The sequence below is a fragment of the Pygocentrus nattereri genome, chromosome 1 (assembly GCF_015220715.1).
Source record: "Pygocentrus nattereri isolate fPygNat1 chromosome 1, fPygNat1.pri, whole genome shotgun sequence".
Classification (NCBI taxonomy): Eukaryota; Metazoa; Chordata; class Actinopteri; order Characiformes; family Serrasalmidae; genus Pygocentrus; species Pygocentrus nattereri.
The window spans coordinates 54,524,583-54,545,185 of NC_051211.1; the positions used below are offsets into that span (position 1 = coordinate 54,524,583).

The window sequence follows — 20,603 nt, forward strand, 5'->3', positions numbered from 1 at the left end:
TAGAGAGAGAGAGAGAGAGAGAGAGAGAGAGAGGGAGATACAGACTGAGAGACACACAGAAAAAGATAGAGACAACGAGACAGAGCAAGTGAGAGAGAGAACGAACGAGAGACAGAGAGAGACACAGATTGTTTTGATTGGTTACTCTTTCTTTTGTTGTGTTTAATTCACATAACAGATAAAAAATGTAATAAATAACATACTGGAGTGGGTACTGATTTACAGTACTGGGTTTATTTATAAAATAAATTACATTATTCCGGTCCATCACCCAAGAAACGAAACAAATAAATAACAAAAAACAAGGCAGGGAAGTGTGAAGGTACTTTGAGTTCATTAAGTACCTAATCTATAAAGGAACGTTAGCACTAAAAAAGGAGGCAGTATTTCAGTTATTTCTCCATTATTTTCTGACCAATCATTTCAATGTGAAAATATTCCGTACTATTTGTTACCATTTTCAATCATTTTTAATTACGACTTTACTCACAGTTTCATCTGGCAAGATGTTGTCTATGTGAATCATGACGATTTCATGTACTGAAAAATAAAAATAGCTTGTGAAAAGAATTTTGGCAACACCAAAAGAGTACACTGGAAGAAGAAAGGGCTAAATAAATATGCTAAGCGAGGCAGATCACAGTCAGAGGTTACAGAGACTTATCAGGGGAGTACCCTGCCATCCCAATACCACACTCTTCTCGCTCATCTGGTCCCCTGGCACTTCTTTCCTCCTCTTCTTCGTCTTCCTCGTCTTCCTCTTCCTCCTCCCCTTCCTCTTCATGGGCGGCCCCCCTGCCAGTCTTTGGGCCCTTGCAGATTTTGAGGTGTCGTGTAAGATGGTATTTCGTGAGGAAGCCCTTATTGCATTTTTCACAGATGAAGTCCCTTTTCCCGTTGTGGGAGTTCAGGTGCTTCTTCAGGTGATCGGTCTTGAGGAACTGTTTGTCGCACTTCGGGCAGGTAATCTGACGGTCTCTGCGGACGAACCAAACCACAGAGGAGAAAAAGAAGCAGGTTATACACTGATGGAGGAACACAGACAATACGTGAAAGGTGGTTGGTTAGTGTAGTGGGTAACACCTCTGCCTTCTACGCTGTAGACTGGGGTTCAATCCCCACCTGGGTAAACACCCTACAATACACCAATAAGAGTCCTTGGGCAAGACTCCTAACACCACCTTCGCCTACCTGTGTAAAATGATCAAACTGTAAGTTGCTCTGGATAAGAGCGTCAGCCAAATGCCGTAAATGTAAAGGAGAAGAAGTGGTAAGAGAAACATCATCAGTAACTGCTTAGTCCAGATAGGGTCGCGGTACCAGTTGGGAGAGCAGAGTATCTCAGATGACCCTGTCCCCTGCAACTTCCTCCAGCTCATTCCCAGGGACCACAAGCCGCTCCCAGGCCAACTAGCTATAATCCCTCCAGCACGTCCTAGGACGACCCCGGGATCTTGTCCTAGTAGGCCATGCCTGGTAAACCTCCACCGGGAGGCGTCCAGTGGGCAACCGGATCTACTCTACTTCTGGGATGGCCAAGCTCCTCACCCTATTAAGTAGAGTGTAGCCCGCCACCTTGCGAGGAGGCTCATTTCCGGCGCTTGTATTCGGGATCTCAATCTTTCGGTCATTACTCGCAGCTCATGACCACAGGTGAGAGACGGAATGTAGACTGACCGGTAAACAGAGAGTTTCGCCTTATGGCTCATTGTCCGCTACAGTGACCGCATTACTGCTGCCGCCTGTCCCAGCCTGCATCCAATCCCTCTTCCCATCACTTGTGAACAAGACTACGAGACAATTAAACTCCTCCACCTGTGGCAGGTCCTTTCCCCTTACCTGGGGTGGGCATGCCACCCTTTTCCCAGGCTAGGACCATGGACTCAGATTGAAGGCACTGATTCACATACCGCTCCCGTGAGCTCTGTAGGCATCCATGCGATCCAGCCAAAAGAACAACATCGTCTGCATATAGTAGAGATGCCACCCTCCGGCCTCCACACATAATGCCCTCCTGACCTCGGCTACGCCTTGACACCCTGTCCATGAATATCACGAACAGGAGTGGAGACAGGGCACAACCCTGCTGGAGTCCAAGGCTAACACTGAAAGAATCCAACTTAATGCCGAGTATATGGACACAGCTCTCACTCCGGGAGTACAGAGATCGAATGACCCGGAGTAGTAGCCCTGGCACCCCATACTGTAGGGGAACCTCCCACAAGATACCTCAGGGAACATGGTCGTAAGTCCACAAAACACATGTAGACTGAGACAAATTCCAATTGAGACAAATGTATCTGTGGGAATTTCTACCCATTCATCAAAAGAGCATTTGTGAGGTCAGACACTGATGTCGGATGAGAGGATCTGGCTCACGATCTCCGTTCTAGTTCATCCCAAAGGTGTTTGATGGGGTTGAGGTCAGGGCTCTGTGAAGGCCAATCAAGTTCTTCCACACCAAACTCACGCAGCCATGACTTTATGGAGCTGCTTTGTGCACTGGGGCTTAGTCATGCTAGAACAGGAAAGGTTGTTCCCTAAACTGTTTCCACAAAGTTGGAAGCATACAATGGTCCAAAATGCCTTACTCTGCTGAAGCATTAAGATTTCCCATCACTGGAACTAAGGGTTCTAGACCAACCCCTGAAAACTGACCCCATAGCATCATCCTTCCTCCACCAAGCTTTACAGCTGGGACAGGGCAGTCAAGCAGGTAAAGTTCTCCAGGCATTCATGATATGGACCTTTAAACATGCACCAGGTGCTAGGCTGTTCATATCATTAGACATTGTAAAGGAACTCCTATCAAGAGTAAGAGGATGAAATGGGTACTTACAGTGAGTGTGAGTACATGTGCTGCTTAAGGTCCTGTTTTCTGTTGAATGTCTTGTCACAGTGGTCACACTTGATGTTCTTGGCGCCAGTGTGAATGACCATATGAGACTCTACGTGGGCTTTCTGGGTAAAAGACTTGCCACACACGGTGCACCTGAAGTTCTTCTGACCTTTAGGATGAGATCACATGTAATTTATCACAAACCTGATATCACAAAGGAACACAGGTGAACTTTAGAGATGCACCGATGTTGAAATTGTGGACTGACGCCAATGTTCAGCATTTTCCGTGTGCACATCTGTCGATGTCAGTACATAAATGTTTACGAAATCCGGACAGTGGAATTAGATCCAGCTGGATTATCATTACAGAAGATTTCACAACTTCTTTGCCGAGAGTTAAAAATGCAGTACAATGAATGAAATGCAGATATTTCAGCGTCAGGAAGCCAGCGTCGCCTACAGATTGCGCTTTTCCAGAAAAGTCATTATAACGTTTATAAGCATTTGGCACAGCAGCTGTTAAGGACAGGGGGCTATTACTTTTTCACACAGGCGTTCAGTTAATGAAATAAACATTTAACAACTTTGTTTTTGTGGTTCTTTGTGTTTTCGTGTTTTGTGAAAGGATGTAAAACAATTTGGCATGACAAACGTAAAAATACAAGTTTTTTTCAAGGGTTCTTTAGTAAAGAAAATGGTTCTATGTAGAACCATGGACACTCACAGAACCCTTTGTGTGATTAAATGGCTCTTTGGATCATGAAAGAGTTCTTCAGATTGATGGAGAATATGCTGCAGATGGTTCTATATAAAACCTTTCTGAAAAGCATCATATGTAGCACCAAAAAGGGTTCTATTATCGCTGTGATGTCAAGCTTGTATACAAAAGAACCATGTTGGTGCTATATAGAACCCTTTCCAAAATGGTTATAATACAGAACTATATGCAACACATTCTCTATCACTCTAAAGAAACTTTTCATGATGCAAAGAACCTTTAATCATGTCAAAGGTTCTATACGGAACCATCGTCTTTGATAAACAACCTGTAAAGGAAACCAGGAAATGTCGAATACTTTTTCACGACACTGTAATCTGTGAGAAATAGACCTACACTAGTAATAAAGAGGTTCTTCGAGGGTTCTTCAGTGAAGAAAAAGGTTCTATATAGAGCCATGAGCACTCAAAGAACGCTTTGCATGATTAAAGGCTTTTTGCATCATGGTAAGGTTCTTCACATTGACAGAGAATGTGCTGTAGATGGTTCTATACAGAACCTTTTAGAAAAGGTTTTTCTATTGTTACGATATCAAGCTTCTAAGAATAGAAGAACCCTCTTGGGTGCTATATAGAACCCTTTTGAAAAAGGTTCTATATAGAACCATCTATAGCACATTCATTTTCAATCAATCTAAAGAACAACTTCATGATGCTAAGGATCCTTTCATGCACGGGGTTCTTTTAAGTGTTCATGGCTCTATACAGAACCATTTTTTTTTACTAAAGAACCCTAGAACCCATCTTTTTTCAAGACTGTAAAGGAACCCAGGAAATGGTGAATACTTTTTCACGACACTGTGTGTGAGAAATTAACCTACACTAAAAAAAAAAGATGGTTCTTCAAGGGTTCTTCAGTATAGAAAAAGTTTCTGTATAGAACCATGAGCACTCAAAGAACACTTTGCATGATAAAGGGTTATGTGCATCATGAAAGTGTTTTTCAGATCGATAGCGAGTGTGCTGTAGATGTCAACCTTATAAAATATAGAAGAACCCTCTTGGGTGCTATATAGAACCCTTCTCAAAAACGTTCTATATAGAACCCTTTTCAAAAAGGTTCTACATAGAACCATCTATAACACATTCATGCACATTTTCAATCAATCTAAAGAACAATATTACGATGCAAAGAGCCCTTTAATCGTGCAAAGGGTTCTTTAAGTGTGCATGGTTCTATACAGAACCATTTTCTTTACTAAAGAACCCTTGAAAAACATCTGTTTTAAAAGCGTATACACTGAACAGCTGGTTTCTGGGGGAAACAGCCAACGTAAACTGTTCTAAACACACGGCACCTGTGTGGATCCTCAGATGCATCCTCAGGTTGCTCGGGTCACTGAAGGCTTTGCTGCAGTAGCTGCACTTGTGTGGCCTGACGCCCATGTGGCCCATGAAGTGCACGTTCAGCTTGGTGGACGTGGTGAATGCTCGTGAGCACATGTTGCACTTGAACTTCTTCTCCCTGCCGTGGCGGTGCCCGTTGCTGTTGGCCTGCCCATCGCCGTGGGAGTGGCACTGCCAGGACGGGGAGGAGGTGGGGCTGGGCGCTTCACTGGCCAGCTTCTCCTGAGGGTGGGGCTGACTGTGGACGGCGTGGGTGGGGTCTTCGTGGGTTGGACTTTGGCTGTGGGCGTGGCTGCTGAGATGAGATTTTAACTCGGAGAAAGAGGCGCATTCTTTTCCACAGTGGCAAATTTGGCCCTCTGGCAGTTGGGGGACACCTGAAAGTTGGGTCGAGCGTAATATTACAGAATCAATATACATGCTGGACAGTTTGGATAAACGAGCTGCACACTTACGGGTCCTAATGGTACTCGGTTCAGACTACGGCTGAAAGATTTCATTCGTTTTTATATCAACATCACGGAAACTGGAGTGGAACCCTCAAGGCTCCGTCTCAGTGCCTTTAGTCAGGGAGCATAACTGAACCATAATCCACTGAAATGATCTGTTCTAAGCTGGACTGACTCCACACACCCCGCCTCGCCTCGCCTCCAGGCTTTTACTCTACTGCTCTGTTTTAAAACATTCGGTTATGAAAAGGAACAAAAACCGACTTTTCACCTGGAGAACCTGATTTAAGGTTCACAATCGGACCTTAGAACCACTGTAGAACCTTTGAGGGAACATTTACACTATTTGTATCTTTATGAAAGAGAAATGTATAAACAAGGTATCATCACTTCTAACAGTGTTTCTCCACTCACTGTCCACTTTATCAGCTCCACTTACTGTATAGCTGCACTCTGTAGTTCTACAGTTACAGACTGTAGTCCATCTGTTTCTCTGATACTCTGTTACCCTGTTCTTCAGTGGTCAGGACCCCCATGGACCCTCACAGAGCAGGTGCTGTTTGGGTGGTGGATCATTTTCAGCACTGCAGTAACGCTGACGTGGTGGTGGTGTGTTAGTGTGTGTTGCACTGGTGTGAGTGGATCAGACACAGCAGTGCTGCTGGAGTTTTTAAACTCTGTGTCCACTCACTGTCCACTCTATTAGACACTCCTACCTTGTCGGTCCACCATATAGGTGTAAAGTCAGAGACGACAGCTCATCTGCTGCTGCACAGTTTGTGCTGGTCATCCTCTAGTCCGTCTAGTGCTGGCTGGATGTTTTTGGTTGGTGGACTATTCTCAGTCCAGCAGCGACACTGAGGAGTTTAAAAACTCCAGCAGCACTGCTGTGTCTGATCCACTCGTACCAGCACAACACACACTGAGCTGAAGTTTTTTGCTGAATATATATATCAAAAGAAATCACCAAAGAAATCTTGTGTTGGGATTTATATATATTCAATATTATATAGAAGACTCGTGTAGGTTCTCTGGTGGTTCTGGATGGTAAATAAAGTGTCTATATCTGTGTTGTCGTCATGGCGACGCCTGGTTCCCATCACCACCACTGTAAAGACGTCTGAACCACTTCACACCAAACCCTCTGAATCTCTCTGTTTACACCTCACACACTGAACTACACACTAATCTTTGATACGTTTCAGTTGGGGAAATTTAACCCAACAACACAGCTTATGAGCTGCCGGCTGATAATCAGACCAATCGGAGGCGACCAAACATTCACAGCTGAGTGCTGTCAGTCTGCCAGGCTGTGACCTGAACTTCAGTTCATAAAAATAAACTGCAATTCAAGCTGTAGTGACAATAGTGTTCAGCTCTTCCTTGAATGGTTTGTTTTGCCTTTATTAAAGAACCTTTCTGTAAAGAAAACTGTCCATAAGGCCCAAATATGCACCTTTAATGAGTTTTAAATGTGCATTACTTTCGCTTTCCTAAGAGAACAGGGCGTCTTTGAAGCTTTTAATTACTTTTTAAAATAGAAAAGAAAAGAAAGAAGCATGAAGCCAAGACAGGGTGAACCTTTATAAAAAATCTTCAACCAGACCTGGAAACGGTTCCTCGATGATGCTAGATTAAGATTAAGACCCTTCGCATTTAACCCACCCGTGAAGTGAAACACCACATACACACTAGTGAACACACACACACTAGGGGGCAGTGAGCAGCCCGGAGCGGTGGGCAGCCCTATCCACAGCGCCTGGGGAGCAGTTGGGTGTTAGGTGTCCTGCTCAAGGACACCTCAGTCATGCGCTGTTGCGCTCTGGGAATCAAACCGGCGACTTTCCAGTCACAGGGCCGGTTCCCTGACCTCCAGCCCACGACTGCCCCTACATATTATATATATATATATATATATATGCATTCACTGTATTCAAAAAGCACTTAAACTAACTTAAAACGTTAGTTACCAGGCTGTGGAGTTGAACTGCACTTCAAATAACAAGCTGAGTGACAGACAGATTCTTGTTCGGGTTCTTTATGGTTTTCCAAGGGATCCTTAGTTAGGAAAATGGTTCTGTGTAGAGCCATGAACCACGGATAACCCTTTGCATGAGTAAAAGGTTTTGTGCATCATTAAATGGTTCTTCAGACTGATGGAGAATGATATATATATAACCTTTTTTGAAGAGGGTTCTATATAGCACCAAAAGTGTTCTCCTACAGTTACAATGTCAAGCTTGTAACAACAGAAGAATCCTTCGATACGCTTAGTACCATTATAAAAACACGTTCTCAGTCAATCCGAAGAACCATTTCATGATGCAAATAAACCTTTTAATAATGCAAAAGGTTTTTTTAGTGTTCAGGGTTCTACACAGAACCATTTTCTTTACTAGAACCCTTGAAAACGTGTCATTTTTCTTACAGTGCTTCACATCACTCAGTAGACTCTTCCGGGCAGTGTTTGTCCAGAACAGGGCTGCAGTCTTACCGAGCAGTCTGCTGTAATCTCTGCTGTAATAGAACAGCAGCTCTTGCTCTGGGAGAATCTCTCTGGATGTGCAGAAGTAAAGCTTCCCATTGTCAATATACGCCACCAAATTCTGCTCCTCTGTGCTCCTGCAAACACATGACTGAGATAAAGATGCGGCCGACACCCTGAGAGCTGTGATTTCATTAACATTATACAGTCATATGCAAATGTCTGTGCGCATTTGGCCACATTACATGTTGTACAACGGCGTTTTAGGGCCAGCGTTAATAAAAATGAAAACAGTAGGAAGTCGTAATATTTTGAGAAAAAAAAGTCATAATATTTAGAGAAATATACTACAGTCAGCCCACGTTATCCTCGAAATATCCTCGACTTTTTTCTGGAAATATTACGATTTTATTCTCACATTATAACGATGCCTTTCGTGAAACATGAACTTTTTTTCTTGAAATATTCCGACTTTTTTCCTCAAGCAGGCAAGCAAGCAGTTTGCTACACAAATGACTCTCATGCTGTAAACTAGAGTTTCCTTTGTTTTGATAAACCTCATGATGTCTCAATGAATGCATTTACTGCCTTATTACTACATTTATCTGCCTCGAAATCCTTTCAGTTAACTTAAATAACTGCAATCGGGTGATTACGTAATCATTGTGACAGATTAAATAACGTTATAGTTCATGTTTTTTAATATGTTTACCTAAACAAATAGAAACAGACCTTTAAATATTTAATGAACTTCTCTTATTTTTTTACAACTAAGCACTTTAGTGGAAGAGTTACCTGGCTTTTCTCACAAACATCATCCAGTTGCATTCGTGCTCGTCCGTCGTCACTATACAGAACTCTAGAATATCATTGTGGAACATCTGAAAATCAAAAAAACAATTGAGCTGTTTTTCCCCTCCAAGAATGATTCCAGTGAAATGCATTAAGGGGCTATCTTTTCCCCCAGAAGCTACAAAACGGGGACCGGAGAGCAGAGGGGAAAATGTAAGTCATCTTCATCATCGTCATCATCACTTTTATTTATACAGTGCCTTTCCCTGCTCAAGGACGCTTTACAATCAAAGAACATCAACACATTAAACAAGAGGTCAATACAGGTAAACACTCAGGTATAAACGGAACAACGACAACACAGTGAAAACAAACACGTCTTTAACAGAGATCGGAATGAAGGCGAGAGGCTGCATCCCGAATACACTGGGGGAGAGTATTCCATAACTTGGGAGTTACTACATTAAACGATCGACCACCAATAGAAGCCAATTTAAATCTAGGATCATGAAGGAGGCCTAGATTTGGCGATCTCTAAGTGCGGGATGGGGCATATAGATGAAGAAGCCCTGCCAAGTATTGAGGAGCCGGACTGTGCCGAACTTTATATGGAGAACTTGGTACTGAATACGGAATGGAACGGGTAATCTGAAGGACTGGGATGATCTGTGGTCATTCCTTCTGAAAAGGTGACGATCCCAGCAGCGGCATTTTGAACATGCTGTAACCTAGTGAGGGTTTTGACAGGGAGGCCAGAAAAGAGACCGCTGCAGTCGTCCAGCTGTGACGTCACTAATGCACACGCAAGCGTTTCTACATGGGCTTGGCTGAGAAACGGTCAGAGGGGAGAAATATTGCGAAGATGGAAAAATGCTGTCTTAACAACGGAATTGGTGTGGATGTCAAAAGAGAGCGTAGGGTTGTGGACATGGGGAGAAGGTGTTACTAGAATCCCATCGATATCGATGCCAAGGACAGATGAGCTGGATATCAGTGACTGTGAGCCCATTAAAAGCAACTCAGTTTTGCCGGCATTCAGTTTTAAAAAGGCCAAACTCATCAGTCAGACAGAGCAGGTGGTGGTGTAGTCTGAGTCCGAACAGGGCTAACCAACAAACATTCGTTCAGAGGGAGCTGCAGAACCTTTTTAAACTACGTTAAAATAAATGTTTTATTTTGAATAATTAACCTTCCACAGCTGAGGGGTGTCCTTGTCAGGCCAGTCTGGAAGCTCCACACTGCTACAGTGCTGCCCAACCATTGGTCCAAAGCAGGTCCTGGTGGGGATGGTCTCTCGTGCAAATACACCTGAGGATAAAACATTAAATATATGTTAAATATCATCAAAACTACATTTTTAATTACGTATCAAACTAATGTTACATCAATATGCACAAAACTAAATTAGTGTTGTCACAGAAAGTCAAATTTAATGTTTTCCATCACATTTTTATCATGATTTATTCTTTTTATAACATTCATTCCTTGTTTTAGGACAAATTACCATTTTTCCTTATTAAAAAACATGTTGATTGATAGATTACATATAAAGGTCAGTGCTAAACATTTTGTCCAGTGCAGGGGTCAGTTTTAGGAACCTTTAGTCTCCTTTAGGTTACACAACTGTTCTTTTTCAGGTGTAGCGGGTCTAAAGGCCGTGTGAGGTTTTGATTTATATCAGAAACGTCTTATACTGGGAGAAAGAGGAAAAGAAAACATGCATGAATGAATTAAATGAACGTCTATGCATTAATTAAGACGCCATCGGTTCAAATGTTCCATATTTAATTACCTTTAAGGCTTAATATTTATTAAAAGTTAAGACTTTTTAAAGAACTACAAGAAGATGGACAGACATCTTTTCATGTTTCATAAACTTTCATAAACTTTTCCTGCAGTCACTGAGCACATGACAAAGAGGCAGCACCTGACTGGTCGTCTTGAGTGTACTCTTAGTGCTGATTGGCTCGTTAAAGCTTGAATTTGGAGACATTTTATTTTCTAGACAAAAATGGACAAAAAAAACTCCTATAATGTTAAGAAGTGTGTGTGTGTGTGTGTGTGTGTGTGTGTGTGTGTGTGTGTGTGTGTATTGCTCTATGCATCAGAAAGTCAAATTTTATGCTTTCCATCAAATTTTAATTACATATATTTTATGATTTTTTTTTTTATAACATTTATTTCTTATTTGAGGACAAATCACCTTTTTATTATTCAAAAAGGCATTGATTGGTAGATTTAAGTATAAAGGTCAGTGCTAAATATTTTGTCCAGTACAAATGGCCAGTTTTAGTGTTAGTTAGGAACCATAAGCTTAAATTTGACTTTAATTAGACCGAAACCAGCTACTGTAATAAACTGTACCAGCAGGTCTGTCTAAAGACCTCTAATGAGCCAAAATGTCTTATTTTGGGAGAAAGAAGAAAAAGAAAAGATGAATTAAATTAATGCTCATGCCCATTAACTCAAACGTTAATTGTTAAATTACCTTTAAGGCTTAATATTCATAATATTTTAAATAATAAGACTTTTCAAATTGTAAGAAAACAGTCAGAGTTTCTTTTCACATCATGACAAAGAGGCAGAACCTGATTGGTCATCTTGTGTGTGCTCGAAGTGCTAGAACTAAGTGAAAGCTGGAATTTTGAGACAGGACTTTTTATTTTCCAGATTAAAAAATGAACATAAAAAATTATATTAAAAAAAAAAAAAGAACACCACATAACGTTAATACGTATATTTACATTGTCTGTGTGCATCAGAAAGTGAAATTTAAGGCTTTCCATTAAATTTTTATTATTTTTATTATTATGTTTATTTTTATGGTTTATTTTTAGTTTTAGCACAAATCATCTTTTTCTTATTTAAAAAAAAATTTGATTGATAGATTAAGTATAAAGGTCAGTGCTAAATATTTTGTCCAGTACAAAGGTCAGTTTTAAGCTGCCGTTTTAAGCTTTTTAAAGCTTTTTTGCCGTTTAAAACTGTTTTAAGCAGTTTTAAGAAGCTGTCACTGGATAAGAACATCGTCGCTGTCCAATGAAAACCATTATCTATATTTTTGTCAATTTTCTATTTTCAACATCATTTGAACACATCGGCTGCCCTTTATGTTGCGTGAAAATTTCACGACAATTGGACCAATAGAAACGCTCTAAAATCACTTGGAATAAAACATCTCTGCATTAACTTACATTGAAAGGTGAGAGCGTTTTTGGTCTCTCCTGTAAAGTTAATATTTTGGAGCCTCTTGTTTTTCTTCGGACAGCGACGAAGTGAAACCAATAAAAATACACATCAGATAAAACTTGGGGACCATATCAGTCCAACGGACTCACCACTGGGTTCGTCAGCCACGGATACGCGGAGGCACAGTGGGCGGGGCAAGGAAAGGCGGGCCCTGCTCTGAATGGGCGTGTCTGGGATGAAGGTGACGGGTCCGTGTTCGGGACAGTCCGAGCTGTAAGAGCGCTCACATAAAGTGCACCCTGCTCACATTAAACACAGCGAACAAGCATAATTACACAACGAGGACACGGCGGCATCTGATGGTTCTTCAAGGGGTCTTTAGCAAAGGGAATGGCTCTATTTAGAACCATGACCTCTACATAGGACCATTCCATGCTGGTGAAATGTTCCTTCGGACTGATGAAGAATGTGCTGTATATGGTTTTACAGCACCAAAAGCGGTTCTTTTACAAGTCTGACATCATACAGCCTTACAAAAGTGGTTCTGCAAGGGTTCTTTAGTAAAGAAAAGGGTTCTATATAGAAACGTGAACACTCAAATAATCCCTTTGCATGATTAAAGAGTTCTTTGAATTATGAAAAGGTTCTTCAGACTGACGGAAAACACCGAAGGTTCTACGTAGAACCTTTTCAAGAAGGGTTCTATATGGCACTCAAAAGGGCTCTTCTACTTTTACAAGCTTGACAAAGTAACAAAAGAAGAACTCTTTTGGGTGCTATACAGATCCATTTTCTAAAAGGTTCTATATAGAACCATCTACAGCACATTTTCAGTCAGGCTGAAGAACCCGTTCATAATGAAAAGAACCATCTAATCATGCCAAGGTTCTTTGAGTGCTCATGGTTCTATATAGAACCATTTTTTTAATTAAAGAACCCCTGAATGGCCATCTTTTGTAAGAGTGTAACAAAGAACCCTTTTTGGCGCTATTTAGAACCAGATACAACACATTCTCCATCAATCTGAAGAACCTTTTCACCATGCAAAGAACCATTTCAGCATAAAGTTAGAACTCAAAGCCTGTTTCTGATGATGTATCTTGAAGAAAGGAGGAACTTTTGAAAAAGTACATGTGATTGAGGGCAGGCTGTTTGATTAATGGAAGGATTGATTCATTGATGGATGGATTGGTTGATGGATGGATGGATGGATTGATGGGTGGAAAGACTGATTGATGGATTGATTGATTCACTGATGGACTGATTAATGAAAGAATTCATTGATGGATGGATGGGTGGACTGATTGAGGGATGAATGGATTGGTTGTTTGATTGATGGATTGATTGACCGATTCATTGATGGACTAATTAATGAATGAATTCATTGATGGATGCATGGAGTGATTGATTGATTGATTGGATGGATTGGTTGTTTGATTGATGGATTGATTGACCGATTCATTGATGGACTGATTAATGAATGAATTCATTGATGGATGCATGGAGTGATTGATGGATGGATGGATGGATGGATGGGTTGCTTGATTGATGGATTGATTGACCGATTCATTGATGGACTGATTAATGAATTAATTCATTGATGGATGGATGGGTGGACTGATTGATGGATGGATGGATTGACTGATTGATTGAGGGATAGATGGATGGATGGATGGCTACTACAGAAGGAAGCCAGACAGCTAATGTTGCTGCTAATAAATGCATTGGGGTTGTTTGATGTATTTGTGTAATGCATGCTGGGTATTGTAGTGCGATTTAATACTGTAATCACTTATTAAACGCTCGTTTTAGGTCAGAATGCCCCTTTAAAGGGAAACTCCTCCACTATTTCCAAAATCCTGTGCAACTCAATTGTGGAGATGTAGTCATTCCGACTGGTTTGATGTGAAACGGTTCACTGTAGAGGAACTTACAGCCTCGGTGGTGGTGGTGAAGCAGGGCTCCCTGTGTCTACAACACAAATACAGCCATTTAACTAACTATCCGAAACCACATGCTTTTTTTTTTGCACAAGTTTTTACATGTAATGTTGCTAACAGTGAATAAAAACTGTTTAAATTATATTTTCGTTGGGGTATATTTTACCTTGGTACACCCTCCATGTATCCCTCCTCCATGAACAGACCAAAAGTAATGGATTAAAATACGTTTTAGGCCTAAATTCTCTCACAAAACTACCATAAAACAGTGTCTCAGACATCAGGCTGAACATTCATAGCCACGTCACGTCTGTCTGGGAGCTCTTAGACATCAAACGCTTCAGACGTCTGGTTCCCATCACCAGCGCCGTGACCGATACGTTTCTCTAGAACAAAGCATCTCACACCACTTAGTTTACATCTTTAAGATTAAGTGACTCTTATTAGTCCCACAAAATTTCGCCTCCCCAATTTGACCCATCCGTGCAGTGAAGCACCACATACACTCTAGTGAACACACACACTAGGGGGCAGTTAGCGCACTTGCCCGGAGCGGTGGGCAGCCCTGTCCCCAGCGCCTGGGGAGCAGATGGGGGTTAAGCGCCTTGCTTAAGGGCACTGCAGTCACGTCCTGTCAGCTCAGTGATCTTAATCATTTAATAATGCAGAAATATTTTAAAATTTTATGCCTGTTTTTTTCTTGCTAATTTTTCTCTTAATAATAATAATAATAATAATAATAATGATAATAATACAACTACATGGTTGCTAAGTGACCTACAAATAGTGAATGCAGTGGTCATGTTCTCCTTATTTGACGTGGAGTCCTCCAACTGTAGGGTTGAGTTAACCAGCACCAAGCTATTGTCTGGCCCCAAAGACACCTCTGCAGTGATGGGGGACACATTTACAGGCTCCAGCCCCATGCCTGAAGGTCCATGCAGAGATACCGGCTCCAGCTGAGTCTGGGGTGCCATGGCTTCAGTGAGCACCACACTGACCACCCCAGTGGTCAGCTCTCCACTAGAGTGCAAGGCTTCACTCAGAGCCCCAGGACCTCCAGCCCCTGCCGAGCTGTTCCCCACCCTTCCGCTCATGTGCTCCTGTTCCATCACAACCGGCAGCTCCAGCCCAGGGCCGTGTAGTGGTATGACTCCCCCCGAGGAGTCCACTCCGGCCAGGCCCTCATGGGTCTGAGTCCTCCCCCCTAACTGCTGCTGCGTCTCCGCCACCACCACACCCTCCATGGTGGCCAGCTCTTCTCCCATCCCATCAGGGGACATGGGGCTGTTGACGCGGGACTCCATTGCGAGTCCACTGGTGTCCAGTTGAACCTCGTGAGCACCAGCCTGGTGCAGGTCTGCCTGGCCACCGACCTGCCGCGAGTCTATGGACACCATTCCTGGTTCTAGAGGTCCTCCCGGGCCGCTGTATGGGTCTAGGCCGGAGGGGTTACTGTTGGGCACAGACAGAGTGCCGTCCATGTTAAGGCTGCTGGGGTGGATGTACTGCGGTGGAGGACGATCTGCCAGATATGACAAAATACCTGGAGAAACAAAGATGCCAGATATTAACATTTACACGTACGCATTTTGTAGATTTTATGTTTTGTTCATTTAGGGTGTAAATAAGTGAGCACACTTCTGCAGAGTTACTACAGCTGAAAGATTAAGACACGTTCTCCATCAGTCTTTCATGATGCAAAGAACCCATCAATCACCCAAAGGGTTCTTTGAATGTTAATGGTTCCATGTAGAACCGTTTTCTTTACAAGAATGAAGGAGCATTTCTACGATGTAGCTGCACTGTGACAAGCACAACATCATTCCAACAGCCAAAACCACTCAAAAAGGTTCTATACAGAATTTTATACAGCTACACATTCTCCACCAATCTGAAGAAACATTAGTCCATCTGTTTCTCTGATACTCTGTTACCCTGTTCTTCAGTGGTCAGGTCCCCCATGGACCCTCACAGAGCAGGTACTGTTTGGGTGGTGGGTCATTCTCAGCAGCAGATGAGCTGTCGTCTCTTACTTTACATCTACAAGGTGGACTGACAAGGTAGGAGTGTCTAATAGAGTGGACAGTGTGTGGACACAGTGTTTAAAAACTCCAGCAGCACTGCTGTGTCTGATCCACTCACACCAGCGCAACACACACTAACACACCGCCACCACGTCAGCGTTACTGCAGTGCTGAGAATGACCCACCACCCAAATAGTACCTGCTCTGTGAGGGTCCATGGGGGTCCTGACCACTGAAGAACAGGGTAACAGAGTATCAGAGAAACAGATGGACTACAGTCTGTAACTGTAGAACTACAGAGTGCAGCTATACAGTAAGTGGAGCTGATAAAGAGGACAGTGAGCGTAGAAACAAGGAGGTGGTCATGACGTTATGGCTGATTGGTGTGTATGTATGTGTGTGTGTGTGTGTGTGTGTGTGTGCGTGTGTGTGTGTGTGCGTGTGTGTGTGTATACATACATACACATATTACCTTTACTAAAGAAACCTTGTGTGCATGCAGCTGGAGGGTAACAGTGTTATCCACTATGCTATCCCATCACAAAGAAGCTTAGAACATCTACGTACCTGGAAGGATGTGTCGAAAGTAGCTACTCTCCAGATGTGGGTATGGAGGAGGGGGTAGTGTATAGTTTCGCTCTGGAAGGCCACACATGACTCCTCTGTCTCCTAATGGCCCCATGGGTAGCATGAGTGACAGGGCTGAGGGCAGTGGTCCAAGTGATGGACCCAAGCTTGGTATGGCAACTGGCATGCCTGAAAAAAAGATCAGCAGATGTAGATAAAAAAAAAAACAGCGGTGGATGAAGAACACAAACCATGTACTTGAGTTAAAGTCGAGACCCCCAAGGTAAAATATTCCTCCAGTAAAAGTAGAAGTTCCTCCCTTTAGACCTCCACTTGAGTAAAAGTACTAAAGTATTTCCCTTCAAATGTACTTAAGTATAAAGTAAAAGTACTAAAACAGTAATTCTGGCTCTGATGTCCTGTTATCATTTTTATAACCAGACTGGCTTCATGAACTCATTTCAGGTGAAAGTCCTCCAGCGTCTCTCTTGGTAAACCAGTCTTTTAATAGAAGGTCATTAATTAGTGACGCTGACGTCTATTAAAATGATCAGAAGCACAAAACACTGAAGGTAAACAGTTTCCATCAGGGAGAACCGAGTGGCTCTGAAATCACTTTTTACACACAAGCAAAGTTTCAGGTTCAGATTTATTTACAACTTAGTTCCAAGTTGAAGTTGAATAAAAACTGGCTTTAAACTCAGGATCACAGATGAGCTCCTTTACTATGTTGATCTGTAGGCGTCTGTTCATAAACATAAACCAGCCCAAACTCATTTACTATAAAATGAAATGGTGTTTGTAGAAATTCAGAAAAAAGCCGCGTCAGTCTCGACTGCATATGTGGACATATTTCTATATTGAGCTCTATTTACACAAAGTTAGGTTAGTTCATCATTTATGTTGAACAGACTCTCCCAAAGTTTTACGCTGCTGCGCTGACGTTGAACCGCGTGCTGCACTGGGTCGGTATGACCAACAGGTCAAAACCAGCTCTAAACAAAGTGACCGCTGGGCCCTGATTGGTGCTCTGGCTTTGCGCTTCTTTCGTTTTGACATGTTACATTTTTATACACTCAGAAACCAAAAGGAACGACAGATTTCTCAAAATGTAGGAGGAAAAAGTCGGATATTAGACTCTGAAATGTAGTGGAGTGAAAGGAAAAAGTCGCCCAGAAAAGGAGAAACTTCAGTACAGATACACCAAAAATACTAAAGTACAGAAACTAATTACATTTACTCAGTTACTCAGTTACTGTCCACCACTGTCTCTATTATGAAGCACAAATGAATGAAAAAAAAGGTAAAGCTCCAACCTGGGGTGGCGATGGTGTTGTGAGTAGGTGAGGTAGGAAGGCCAAGATGACTAGCACTGACAGACGGTACGCTGAGTTGGTCCATGCCCACAGGGCTAAGGTTCATGTCGTTCATTCTGAACAGAAGACAGTGGGATAAAGCCAAACCTGGGGCAGCGTCTGTGTATCAGCAGCGTTTAAAAGAAAGCAAATGTCAACGTAACAATTGCGCTCCAATTGAAAGGGGAATCCCACCCATGTTTCAAAATTTCTCCATACCTAAATGGTTTAGGGGTAAACAGGGTCATTCAGAGCGGTTCGGTGTGAGACGTCAGATCAGCTCACAGTGGTAGTGATAGGAACCAGACGTCCCCCCCTAAAAAGCTCCTCACAGAAAGTTCCTACAGTAAACGCCTGAGACATCGTTACACGTTTCGTAATAAGATTTTGGCCCAAACGTCTTTTAATCAAGCTATTTAATTCTAATCATCGTGGAGGGATACGTTAGGTGTCATCTAAGAAAAAATAGACCCCAAGGAAAGCTTATTTGATCAGGTTTACCACTATTTTAGCATCATCAACTTCCCATATAAACTCAGAAGACTCGTGTAGGTTCTGGTTCTCTGTTGGTTCCGAATAGTGAATAAAGTGTTTATATCGGTGTTGTCGTCATGGCGACACCTGGTTCCCATCACCACCACTGTAAAGACGTGTGAACCATTTCACACCAAACCCCTCTGTTTACTTCTGAATCATTCAGAAATTTTGAGAAATCAGCAGGATTCTCCTTTAAGCAATGAACTGGTTACCTGGAAGTTTCCCGTCAGTTATGACACGAAGAGGGGTCCATTTTTATGACTGCAATGTATGGAAAATGCATTAAAAGCAATAATCAAGAACTGGTCTCATTTAAAACATCTCAAATGACTGCATTTGTCACATGTTTCCCCAGTTCAACCCAAATAGGAATCAGTTATATATATATGGTTGGTTGGTGTAGTGGACAACACCCCTGCCTTCTACACAGTAGACTGGGGTTCAAGCGCCCTACACTACACCAATAAGAGTCCTTGGGCAAGACTCCTAACACCACCTTCGCCTACCTGTGTAAAATGCTCAAATTGTAAGTCGCTCTGGATAAGAGCGTCAGCCAAATGCCATAAATGTAAATGTAATTAGATCCCTTGACTTGGGGGCTATAACACAGCACTGTATCGTCTACGGGATTCTTTAAGCACTAATTTACTCGAGCTCCTTCAGCAACAGTCGGGCTAACTAGTTAAATAATGCAGTTTTTTGTAAACATGTGTTTATATTCTTGCTCTCAACATATTTAGCCTGCTTATCCTGTACGAAGCTGAATAAGCTGGATTCCGATTCGCCAGGTTCCTGTTCGAATTCCCCCGGTCCACCTTAAATGGCACGGCAGTAACGTTATTTCGCCTCTGGTGCCAGAACGTAACTGCGGCAGCATTTAAGGTGGACCGGAAAAATTGGAACAAAAAGCTGGCGAACGAGAATCCAGCATGTATTCCGTCTAAATATGAAACATAGCGCGCACCCAAGACATACTGCTCTAAAACAAACGAAGGAGAAGGAATTTAGCGCCACGTCAAAACGTCAGAATAACGAGAACAGGCTGGATTTGCTTCATACACGCTAATGAGAATGTCCGGCTGAACAGCCCGCAGCGTAAGTTCTACGGTCTAAGTTACAGAATAAGAGTTTGCGCTCTATTTTGCAAATAGCGTTAAAATAGCATGTTGTGCCGAATTACTCACAGTCAAGTTTAAAATTAGCCTGTGCGCTAAAAAACGCAGAGGAAAACAATAACATGGCTAAAGACAAGCGGCAGAGGCACAAGAAAGGGGCGGTCTTTCAAAATAAAAGACCCGCTAGCTCAGGGCTCTAATGCTGCCTTCACGTCCTCCTCGGAAGCTCCTTCGCGGAAGCTCCGTTTCCAGCACAGGGAAGAAAAAAAATACAGCCAGTTAATAAATCCTAATAATAGCCTTTTATTAATCCATAAATCTGACTTAATACGTCAGAATTATTTACTTGCTATTTTCTTCTTCTTATATAGTAATAATAATAATAATTATTATTAATTATTAATGCGTCATAAATGTGAGATAGAATATTCTTATTATTAGACATTAAGAATTCGGAAATGCTCCGTCATAATGATGAGATATTAAGTCACTGGTTTATTATTTTGGAAATGCATGTATTTCGTCCCTGACTGCTGTCTTTTCCATTTTCTGTCTAAACTGATGTAATGTTTTGTGTTGTATGTTATGTTTTATTGTGCTCCTAAATAAATAAATAAAAACTCGTAAGTGCGATATAAGATACGACACAACTTGAAGGTAGCATTAAAAAATGTATTTGTTTTACCGAAAAAGGACTTTGAAAGCAGTAAGTAGAAGTAGGAAAAAGGGGCGGGCCTTCAATCAAAAGAAAAGGATTAAACAGAATGCATGAATACATAATTGGGAAAATCAGAAGAAGAAGAAGAATCAGAAGAAATTTTATTGCCATTGTCAATGAACAGGATTCACAGACTAGGAATTTGCTTCGGCATGAAGGTGCAAAAACAATTAAAAATATATATTTAAATATATATATAAATATATATATATAAAAATATATATATTTAAATATTTAAATTTTAAAATATTTACAGTTCTACTGAAACAATAACGGTAGTGTTGCAAATAATCGAAAATGAATACATTAAAGAGATGTAATTAAATGTAAAAAAACATACCAAGAGTGTTGCAAAAATAGTCAAAGTTTTCTACTGTCAGAAAAGCGAATAAGCTTGCTGAAATTTTAATAAGGCAGCATGTGATCCTGCAGCTGCCGCGTTCACGACAGCGAACAGACTTTTA

At 41.8% G+C, this 20,603-nt stretch overlaps 1 protein-coding gene across 2 annotated transcripts; it reads right to left on the bottom strand.

The window, feature by feature from the left end:
• Positions 1 to 200: 200 nt before the first annotated feature.
• Positions 201 to 19,603, bottom strand: prdm4 (PR domain containing 4). Of its 2 annotated transcripts, none has more exons than XM_017715385.2 (12): positions 19,491 to 19,603; positions 18,519 to 18,567; positions 17,731 to 17,846; positions 16,415 to 16,603; positions 14,602 to 15,366; positions 12,030 to 12,179; positions 9,881 to 9,999; positions 8,695 to 8,780; positions 7,909 to 8,036; positions 4,917 to 5,342; positions 2,840 to 3,008; positions 201 to 978 (listed from the first exon to the last, which is right to left on the bottom strand). In XM_017715385.2, the coding sequence occupies exons 3-12, from the start codon at positions 17,843 to 17,845 to the stop codon at positions 651 to 653; spliced, it is 2,475 nt and encodes an 824-aa protein (XP_017570874.1). In that variant the 5' UTR covers position 17,846; positions 18,519 to 18,567; positions 19,491 to 19,603; the 3' UTR covers positions 201 to 650. The 2 variants fall into 2 exon arrangements, with proteins under 2 accessions (XP_017570874.1, XP_017570875.1); XM_017715386.2 differs by lacking the exon at positions 19,491 to 19,603 and adding an exon at positions 19,271 to 19,374 and having other exon boundaries at positions 651 to 978.
• Positions 19,604 to 20,603: the final 1,000 nt, after the last annotated feature.

Bases quoted from the DNA above. Each gene is read 5' to 3' on its own strand.
- prdm4 (XM_017715385.2), bottom strand. From the start codon at position 17,845: ATGAACGACATGAACCTTAGCCCTGTGGGCATGGACCAACTCAGCGTA. The intron at 16,604-17,730 runs GTTGGAGCTTTA...TCTTTTTTTCAG, and splicing joins CAACACCATCGCCACCCCAG to GCATGCCAGTTGCCATACCA. The intron at 3,009-4,916 runs GTGCCGTGTGTT...CTCATCCTAAAG, and splicing joins GCATCTGAGGATCCACACAG to GTCAGAAGAACTTCAGGTGC.